The sequence below is a fragment of the Neltuma alba genome, unplaced genomic scaffold (assembly GCF_004799145.2).
Source record: "Neltuma alba isolate B1F8T4 unplaced genomic scaffold, ASM479914v2 tig00002951_pilon, whole genome shotgun sequence".
NCBI classification, from domain to species: domain Eukaryota; kingdom Viridiplantae; phylum Streptophyta; class Magnoliopsida; order Fabales; family Fabaceae; genus Neltuma; species Neltuma alba.
This window is the reverse complement of record NW_021633081.1, coordinates 19940-29913: the sequence shown is the minus strand read 5'-3', so window position 1 is coordinate 29913 and position 9974 is coordinate 19940. Positions and strand designations below refer to the sequence as shown.

Here is a 9974-nt window from a genome sequence, read left to right as displayed (position 1 = left end):
CCAAACATAATTTTAAAATCACATTCCTACTTCCAATCCCAACCGCATTCCCAATCCCTTATAAAATTCAATGCTTCAAATAGAACCGGAAAAACGAGTCAAGCCTGTCGGGCCGGTCCGTTTATGCCTGAAAATTATGAGAACCGAGCTTGAAATTTTTTTCCTCAAATAGAAAACAGGACTGTAGGGCAGAAGGTCGGCCTGTTCAGGCCCTTTTATAATTTTTTTTTGTTTTTTTACAAAAATTTGTGTAATTATAATATTATTAATTTTTTACATTATTAATGATATTTCAAATATTTAGTTATTATTATTTTAAAATTAAATTTCATAAAATGGTTTGATTTATTTAGTTTTAGACAATAATTTGTCCAATTAAATTTTAAAAAATGGGTTAATTTGGACTTTAATAATGATTTGATTTATATTATATGCATTGATATTTTTAAACTATATATCTTTGATAAGAGGGTATTTTTATACTTATATAACTTGTGATTCTATAATTTGAATTAGAAATTTATGAGTTAAACAGGCCGAAAGCTCATGGGCCAGCCCTAAGCTCGTTAGCTTAAAGACCGGATTTAACAAATTAGGTATTTTTGAAATTTTGGCCTTATAAGGTTAACCCTTTTAAACCTACCAGTCCTGCAGGACCGGCCCTGATTCCCACTGCTAGCTTCAAACGACTTCAATGGGCGGGCCAGCCATGCTGCTAAGCTTGAAATTAAATTGCAATAGGTTGGACATAGGTTTTTTTTTTGGTATGACCACAAATCATAGAAAATAATTAAAATATATAAAATAATTTTATATGATTTTGAAAAGAGTAATATTTAAATACATAACGTATCATCCACAAATAAATCAAATATTGATGTATAAACCATACATAATTCAACAGAGTTAATTACTAAATCACAAATATGATGAATTACTGTTCTTTTAAATGCAAAATGACATTGTTTAGACTTAGCAAAGGGGGGGGAAATGAAAAATCCAACTTGGTCGACTCATTCAAATTACCTCTTTACCGACCAATCAGATGACTATTTTACTGGTTCACTAGCCTGAGCAATCAACTCAGACCAAAAAAGAAGTGGCAGTGATTTGAAGATTCATGAAGATGAGATGAGAGGATGGTGTTGTTCCTCATCGGGTTGGTTGAATTTGGTGGGAGATTTAGGACCTCTGTACATTGCATAAACCCCCAACTGCACCGCTCCCAGTAGAAACCCGCTTCCGTTTGGCACCTTCATTTTTTGTTGCAATCCACACACACATATATATCCATCACTAATTAACTATATATATTTATAAATTAAATATTACCCCTATCCTTAATATAAGAGCTAGTTGACTAATTAAAGTATTTTAAAAAAATTAGTTAAAATGTACAATTACTATAGAACTACTTTGAAAAAAAAGATAAATATAAAAAAAAGAAAATGGATTAAAGTCTTAAAACCAAATTAAAGGTCAAACTAACTCTTATATTAAGAAACGAAGGTAATATATACCCAATCGATCAATTTTTTTTTTTGGAATAAGTATAGGTATCCTCCTATTGAAAGCAATTCATCAACTTAATTAACATACTACTATTACTTACCCCCAAGATCCAATCGCTTTCAAGGATGGCATAAAACAACCAAACGCCACCGTTTAAAAACATGCACAGTGAAAGTAAGAATGGCATATATTCCACGCTTTTCGTCGTCACCACTAATCTCTGCGCATTAATTCATAATTATTTCAGCTGTAAATATCAAACACTGATAATAATTACAAAATAATGACAAAAACAGGTAAATAAGTCATATAATGTGAAAAGCCCCACACAATATAGGAATTATGAAAAATTAGGGGCGAATATATATGACATGAAGAAGTGGACAAAAGGTTTTTCAAGCACGTGGTGGAATTAATTGTGCATAACAACGAAGCAAAAACGACCCACTATATCTCCTCCACTTATATCTGGATATCGTCATTAACCCTTCAATTATGCATATTACGATTCCTTCTTGGCCACAAATCTTATGTATCCCAGTGCCAATTTGTGCAAACAAATTAAAGTGGACCTCTTAGCCATTGTGAATGTGTGATATCCATATGCTTGCTTAGCTTGCACCTTGCCACATCAAAAATATCTCACGCAATCAATCATTTTCTTAGCATTTACTTTGCAACCACCATGATGTTTTCTCTGTGATCATGATCAGGCGATTGTATAGCATTATGCAAAAATCATTAATAAGACTTAATAAAGGTAATTAATCTTATATGCACGTATCTTGATGAAGTTGAAAGTTAGAAGAGAAACGTGTGGTGTTTGGAAGAAGGAAGGAAGATTGAAGATAAGAGATCATATGGTTACTGTAGACATACCAGGGCAGCTAGAGGAGAGCCGTACATGAGAATATTTAAAGCAGCACCCATAATTCCGACGACATCAATCCGAACTTCTCCGTGCAACGCTATCTGAGTAAATACTATGGCCACTCCTAAGAATCCCACATCTAAGAGTCCAACCAGAATCCCAGTTTTGGCCTGTGCTAATCTCATTAATTAATTCTTTACCCCCTAATTTGATATAAATATATGATCAATAATGGTAGATTTCAATGGCTTACTCTCATCTTGATCGGAGCATATATAAGAAATACAATTATGTAGGCGGTTTCCACCACAACCCCGAAGCCGTTGACGGTGGCCACAAGGTATTCTCCGGTCTTCATCACTCCATAGTAAGTCCACAAGGACGAGTTCAGCAATGTGCAGATGTAAGGCAGACTTTCAAACTCTTCGGTAGATCCATGCTTTATTATTCTCCAGAATGTCGGCCTGCAATTTACAATTAAATCATTTGGCAGTGCATTTCATTAATTTTGCTCAACTTAATTATTGGATTCCAACTACACTGGATATGAACAGATCATTATTAGATTGTATGCAGAAGCAGGAAGTAGGAGCCTTACACCGGAGAAAGAAACATGAGAACTGAGATGATATTTCCTGCAACCAAAACAGGAGATGAGTAAGTATATATGGTCATAAAAATTAGGCACATATGTGTGTGTGTGTGTGTGTGTGTGTGTGTGTAGGAAAGTGCTTGATAGGAGAAAGAAAATGCTATTTTGAAACCTATAACCCCAACAAAGAAACTCGGTTGCGCCATGTTTGGGAACAAAGAGAGTGAGAAGGAAGAGAGGGCTTCTTTTTAAATAACAAAAGCAAGTTACCATTCAAGGAAATGGTGATAAATTGAAGCATGGCCATAATTGGCAGATACAGTAATAAACAGTGGCCATTTTATATTATTTTGTCCGATGTGAACGTGATTATTAGGCAGTAGCAGGTCGTGGGCCTCTCTGCATATGCGTGGTTATGGAGAAAGCCCCAACACATTGGTTAAGCAGATGGTTTGAAAGAGACACACACACGAGATTTTTTCAAACGAATGGTCATATTTGAATTAATGTGTAAGATATTAAATGAATGAAAAGTTGAATAAACTGACACATATTTTTGTAGAAATTTGATCGAGAAACAAAACTAAAGGGAGGAAGAAAAAAGAAATATAGGAGTATCTGTTTCAAAAACCGAGGTAGTCCCACCAGGGAAGCCAAAAGCTGACACGCATGTGCCTGCTAATATAGTGGCCTTGGAGTGGGATCCATTCATAAGCCCAAAGCAACTTCAACTTGTATGCTCCATTAATTCTGCACTTTTTACATGATATATCCCCACTCTCTCCAGCTTCATTATATTCTTTATTTGATCCTGTAAATACTTTTTTGTTTCAATACAAGTTATCTCTCCTTTGTGTTTAATCAATGTGGCCCGTGAAGAAGACAATGGAAAAGGAACCTAGGAACAAACTAAAAAACACATAAATAAATTGGGGTTGTAGAGACTCGTATATAAGATTCACACCAAGCATGTTTTAAGCATATATGTAATTCTCAGAATTTCACGGCTGAGGGTTGGAAGAATTAATGAAGAATGGGTCGTGGAGGAGAGGAGATCACCGATCAAAACGTAAGCTGAGTTTGAGTAACATGGGCTCTTTCGGCCCTTCATAGTCATCACTAAACGATCAGCCCAAGCTCCATTCAGGCCGATCGAAAATCCAAAAGTGATTGACCTAACACGAAATACAATATTGACAAATGAGGCCCAACCCAGTTCCACTCTTAGTATTCCCATCGAGAAGATGATTCCGTAGCAGAGAATCCATAAAACTTCAAAAAGGAAGGTCTATTGGTCCCGCCCCTAAATCCTTAATCTTCCCTAAATTCACTTGACAGTGCCCAGGACAGTTTTGGGAGAATACATCGCATTCAGTGAACAACAATCGAAAACAAAAATGGTTGACGATTGTACACAGTTACACATCCAATACCGTTGACCTCTATAAACATATACAACTTATACAACCCTATCTAGATATCTACCTCTTCTTAGGTACAAAATGAACAGCGTCATGTGTACCACAATCATCATTGGTATACATATAGCAGTAATTAATGAACCATCCATGAAAATGTCTCTCAAAACTACACTCCTATTTTCAGAACAATATTTAAATTGTGGTTCTTATTTGATTGTTTTTTTGGTTCTCATGTGGACACACTATTTGGAACACCTCTACATGTAACGCCAGGTTCTGAGTTAGGAGCGAGCAGCTCATAAGGCAACACTCCGGCACCACATCGGTTCCTCATTGTCCTGTCACAGTTCCTCTTGTCAATCTCCTTATCTATCTGCATCATCTTGGCTGAGAAACCGTAGAAAGCCTCCACCATCTCGGCATCACCGGTCCAGATTGACGGTTGCTGCCGCTCACCGAGGTACTCCTCGTCCGGTGAGTGGGTGGACAGAGTATCAACCACAGCCATAAATTTGGAAGCTTGCAACAGGCTAGATATGGCATTAAGGAAGTATTTCTGAGGGTCTGCTAGGAAACTGGCATATTCTGGGTCACTCTCTTCCGGGATTAGTCTTCTCATCATCGGAGGCCGATTGGGCACGTACCCTCCATAAGGGTACTGCCCAAAGTTAAGAGCAGCGTGCTGTGCAGAAGCGTTCCAAATCAAGGTTGTGAGGATAGAGACGAGGTCGTCACCTGTGTTCAATGGTGGCCACCAAGGTTCGTCCTTGAGGTCAGCATGACCCACGTTGATGGACTCAAAGTACCAAGCTTGAAGCTCCTTGTCCTGAGCCACAAGGTTAGGGTCAGGGTAATAATGGTTCACATAGGTGCGAACCCAGTTTTGTATGGCTGACCAGATCATCAGCCCATCAGCAGCATAAGGGTAGTCTTCTATGAGCAGCCTCAGACCATGAGGTTGAGTTGGATCAGGAACTGCCATTCCCCTGCAATCAGGCAACAACACCAGAGTGCTTTTAATTACTACTCAGAATATACAAAATATGTTTTATGTCTGATACAAGAAGTATATATTATGATTTACCTGCGGATGAGATCAGCAGGGAGGCTCTCCATGTCAAAGCGCCATAGGTTTTTGTAAGCAGCAGAACTGATTTCCATGCAGTAGCGTCCAGGCGTGAAGCAAGACTCGATAATTCCATCTGCGTTGATCAAACTTTGACGAGCCAAAGCATTGATCTCTAGTGTGTATCTCATGTGAGGATCCAATAGCTTGAATATAGGATGCATCGCGCTTAATTGCCTGTGTGCTGCCAATATAAACGGCTCCATGACCGCATGTGTCCGTAGCCTATACAAAATTTACCATCCCCAGGTTAATTCTCAAGGTCAAAATTATCAGCATGTGAAGGAGTTGTTGTAGAAAGAACAGAGCTTTCAGGCTTTGCTTACCAATGGTTAACAAGTTGATGCACGCCGGCGTCATTGGAACAGACGTGGGCCTTAGCAAGCTGCCACATCCAGGTGGTGGTGGCGTCAACCGGCGGTGTGACTACGCGTTTTGACCGGGAACTGGGTCCGGCCGGCGGGAGACTGAGCTCAATAGCAATGGGCTTGAGAGTGCCCATGGGAGTCAAGAAGAAGATGGTTCGGGTAGCGTAGGATTTTCTACCATCAAGGGCATTGATCCCATCAAGAAACGGAAGGTAGATATCGTGATAGTCTATGATGAACAGCTTATCTTCATCTATTGCCTGCAAAGTTCCCACTCAGGAAATTTCAGTAATTGTCACATAATTGGATCTATGAAGAAGAAGGAAACAGAGTTTTGAAGTGAAAGACGAGGATACCTGTTGAACAGTCATGCCATTGAGATGACCCAAAATGTGTTCCTCTCTGAGGGCAGACTCTTGAGGGCCATAAACTTGAGGGTCAAGCTTGCTGACGGGTGGGAAAACCTTGAGCTTCTCAATGTTCACAGGGTTGATTCCTGCAATTGCTTGACGGGCAAATTCGTCATCTCGCAGCCACGCAAACTTGTCCTCTGCACGTTTAGCATACGGAGAAAAAACATTACTTTAATCCGCTAAGAAAGTGGATCACTTTTGGCTCATTAGTCATTATTATATCCACACCACAAAACACTCTTTTCACTCAACATTCACATGTGAAACATTTTTTTTTCCCCTTGATAGATGTGAAACAATAAAAGTTAGCTATTTTGTACATTGGCTGCGCTTGATGATATATTATTAATAATAAAAGTTACATGTTCACTCGTGATGCATCCATCAGTCATCTTTTTCAGGCCACGTCAAGTGCGTTAAAGATCCAATCTTTTATTGACCCCACAGTCCCCACTAACAAATGGGCACGTTAACCAAAACAAAAAGAGTTCTAATTATAAAACAAGCTTTACTATTTGCTAGATTTGGACAGAAATTGAAAAATATTCCATGATGGGGTAGGAATAACAGAGAGGAAAGTGGTGGTACTCACTGGAAATAATCTTGGGAGTGTCGTACTTAAGAAGTCCCTGACTGGATTCATGGATCTTTCTGACCAAAGGGATTTTCTTGAGAACTTCATCTTGCAAACCCAGTTTGATGAGAAGACCCTCACTGTACAATCCATCAACGTCTGAGAATTCATTGAAGTCTTTGTTATTTGCAGAGAGGCTGGCCTTGAGCCCAGGAATCAAGTTATGAAGCACTGCCTTCAACCTCTTGATTGTGAATGTGTTCTGCTTTGACTCCTCAAATCGCTCATCTCTTGGAACGTACATTGGAAGCGGCTTCTCCACACGGCTCTCTGCATTCAGATCTGCACCAGACGAAGCCGAGTTTACTCAAACTTGAACATTCTAACAATTTTAAAGATTGATTAATCAAAACACGATGATTACGTACTTGTCTCTGTAGGGAGGCGGCCAGTACGACATCGTCTTGGGTAAGGATATTTTTCTGAGCCTCCAAGAATTGGTCTAGCGAGGTCCGAGCCTTTGTCTGGATTGCCCAGATCATTGTAGGGGGCAAAGTCATATATTCTGTCTGATAATTTCCTAACACCTGAGCCGTCACCTCTTAGATTCCGCAGTTCCTTCTCTCTCAGTACTCTTAGCCCAGCTGGTGTCTCATGAGGTAGATATGGCTGCTCAAGTGAATCAGAACCAGAATCTATTTATCAGATTATATTTCTCCAGTAATTACTAATTAATAATGACTAAAAACTATCAGCTCCAGAAGAATAACATTATAGTATTGTTGCGAATTTATTCCAGCAAACAAAAACAAGATATCTCTCGTCTTTTTTTCTGTCTGAAATATTGAGGTGAGCAAAGGCAATTCTGTCGGTGGCTGATATTACGTCAATATTGAATTAAGCTCTTTGGCCTCCGCATGACACAACATGAATTTCCAAAGGGAAAGATGTTTTTTTTTTTTTTCCTCATGTGATCATTTTTAATGAAAATAATATTTCACAATAATTTAGCCGCTATTTTAAAAATTACAACAAGCACAAGGATTGTCTCTGAGTTCAATGACAACTTGCAAATTCTAAGGATTTATTAAATAATTAGTATAAAGTAAATTAAAATCAAAGTTTTGAAGACTTTTCCGTATAGGTGGCATGCAGAGTTGCCCACCATCCCACTGGCTGAATAATTGGAAAACAGACAAGAATAAATATTTTCCTTTTCAACTCAGTATTTATTTGTCCTCTCGGAATTTTCAAGAGGAAGATAAAAATTGCTTTGGAAAGTTTGACCTTTTCAACCCGAAAGAAAGAATTAAAACAGATAAGCAACTTAATTAGGTGCATCCCTTTTCTGGGGCCCTGTGCAGATTCAATTCTTCAAAGTATGATAACGAAACACCCCCCCAAACAAAATAAAACGCCAGAACAAAGAAAAAAAGAATAAAAAAAAGTTTAACAGGACATCACTAGAGAGATTTAGATTACCTTGTTGGAAAAAAATATCCTTTTTCCAGGATGATCTTTCTTGGCTTGAACCCAGGAGTTACAGGGGAAATGAACAGGACCACAAGCAAATCCTTCTATGGTTATGCTTTCCATGAAGAACTCTTGCTGGTGTTTGTTCGTCACTGTAATAGCTCCTGGTTCTCCAAAATCGGAGTCCACCATGAACTCGGCTGTGTAATTAACTCTCTCTGCTTTCACATTCAGTTTCTTTGACCAGTCTTTCAGCACAGCTTCATTGCTCTTCTTTGGGGCTTTCGTTTCTGCACAATCAAACACAACAGTCATATTTGTTTGGTGTCCAGAAAGTTATTCTTGTGACCATATTTGACACACCTAGAAGAAGAAAATAATTCCTGACACCCCAGAAAAATCGTTTGGGAAGTTGGGTGTGATCAGGATTCAACCTACGATCGGAATTCGGAAACCCAGAATATGATTATGGTTGAAACTTTCTTTGCTACGGTTTTCTGACAAACCCAGAAGAAGGAAGGCAAACAAAATAGGAAAATCTCTCAGAAGGTCGCAATTTTCAAGGAATTGCTACCGTTTCAGACATGACAAGAGAGCGAGAATTTCAAATCACAAAAACGATCATTATATCCGTACAAGCGTTTCTGAAAAAACCAGAAACCAAAAAGATGACAAGAAGAAAACTTACTTGCGTCAATCTCAGTGCTGACAAGTTCCAAAACAACATTCCTGCCTATTCGGTCAGTGATGGCATCCAAATGCTTGACAACGGTCTCCTTAAAGTCCTCTTTGATCTTGTTCCTAACAGTCACTACAGCTCTAACCTTGAATGTCACTGCTTTCTCAGCAGGAACAGAAGAAGATGATGATGATGATGATGAAGAAGACGAGGACTTGACCAAATCCTCACTGATGGCTGCCACGGTATTTTTCTTCACAGCTTTTCTCAACCTCACTGCTCGTCTATTCTTCTCCAAAGGAACCGCAAAAGGCCTCTGCTGAAAACTATGGCCAAGGAGCAATTTTGACGAAGAATCAAATGAAGATCTCTCGATCAAAGAAGCACCCATGATTTCTTTTGCCAGGGCCATCTTTCGTTCTTCCCCTCAGCCTTATTTGCTCTTGTGGGTTCTGACAACAGAGTTTGGAGAGAAAGATAGAGAGAGAGAGAGAGAGGCGCAGAGATGATGGTGGCTCCAGTGGGTGTCCGTGAGATGGTGGGAATTGTGAGAGTGGCTTTTTTATTGCATTTATATATATACAGGGAAAGTGAGGAAGAGAGAATAGCATGAAACTCACCGTCCAGGCGTCCACACGTTTTTCAATAAAAAAAAGTCCCTGAAAATTTTCCCCTGTGAATCTCTCACTCTGCCTTGCTTCATATTGATTTGTGATAGGGAAACATATTTCATTATTAATTACTTATGACTTTGTTTCCCTTGTTTTATTTGTTGCCATATCATAGAGACTTCAAAAATCAAAACATATGGGCTGCCGAGTCAAAACTCAAAACCGAGCGTCAAAGTATGAAACGCGGTTGATGGCAAAGTGGGAACCCCAGGCGAAAGTGCGTTGCTGCCTTAAAATGACAATTGTACCCCCACCTCTTCTTTTCACTTACTTA

At 38.9% G+C, this 9974-nt stretch overlaps 2 protein-coding genes across 2 annotated transcripts; both read right to left on the bottom strand.

Moving 5' to 3' along the window:
• Positions 1 to 852: 852 nt before the first annotated feature.
• Positions 853 to 3264, bottom strand: LOC114739887 (bidirectional sugar transporter SWEET17). The gene is made up of 6 exons (XM_028927990.1): positions 3148 to 3264; positions 2982 to 3018; positions 2637 to 2847; positions 2392 to 2553; positions 1613 to 1732; positions 853 to 1253 (listed from the first exon to the last, which is right to left on the bottom strand). The coding sequence occupies exons 1-6, from the start codon at positions 3179 to 3181 to the stop codon at positions 1119 to 1121; spliced, it is 699 nt and encodes a 232-aa protein (XP_028783823.1). The 5' UTR covers positions 3182 to 3264; the 3' UTR covers positions 853 to 1118.
• Positions 3265 to 4393: 1129 nt separating this feature from the next.
• Positions 4394 to 9524, bottom strand: LOC114739885 (linoleate 13S-lipoxygenase 3-1, chloroplastic). The gene is made up of 8 exons (XM_028927989.1): positions 9039 to 9524; positions 8360 to 8640; positions 7306 to 7546; positions 6896 to 7219; positions 6247 to 6440; positions 5849 to 6150; positions 5481 to 5747; positions 4394 to 5382 (listed from the first exon to the last, which is right to left on the bottom strand). The coding sequence occupies exons 1-8, from the start codon at positions 9439 to 9441 to the stop codon at positions 4626 to 4628; spliced, it is 2769 nt and encodes a 922-aa protein (XP_028783822.1). The 5' UTR covers positions 9442 to 9524; the 3' UTR covers positions 4394 to 4625.
• Between the last annotated feature and the right edge of the window lie 450 nt (positions 9525 to 9974).

Coding starts and splice junctions, on each gene's coding strand:
- LOC114739885 (XM_028927989.1), bottom strand. CDS start 9,441: ATGGCCCTGGCAAAAGAAATCATGGGTGCTTCTTTGATCGAGAGATCT. Junction 7,220..7,305: donor CCGCCTCCCTACAGAGACAA/GTACGTAATCAT, acceptor CGTCTGGTGCAG/ATCTGAATGCAGAGAGCCGT. Junction 6,151..6,246: donor ATGGCATGACTGTTCAACAG/GTATCCTCGTCT, acceptor GGAACTTTGCAG/GCAATAGATGAAGATAAGCT.
- LOC114739887 (XM_028927990.1), bottom strand. CDS start 3,181: ATGGCGCAACCGAGTTTCTTTGTTGGGGTTATAG. Junction 2,848..2,981: donor CTCATGTTTCTTTCTCCGGT/GTAAGGCTCCTA, acceptor TGTAAATTGCAG/GCCGACATTCTGGAGAATAA. Junction 1,733..2,391: donor GCTCTCCTCTAGCTGCCCTG/GTATGTCTACAG, acceptor ATTAATGCGCAG/AGATTAGTGGTGACGACGAA.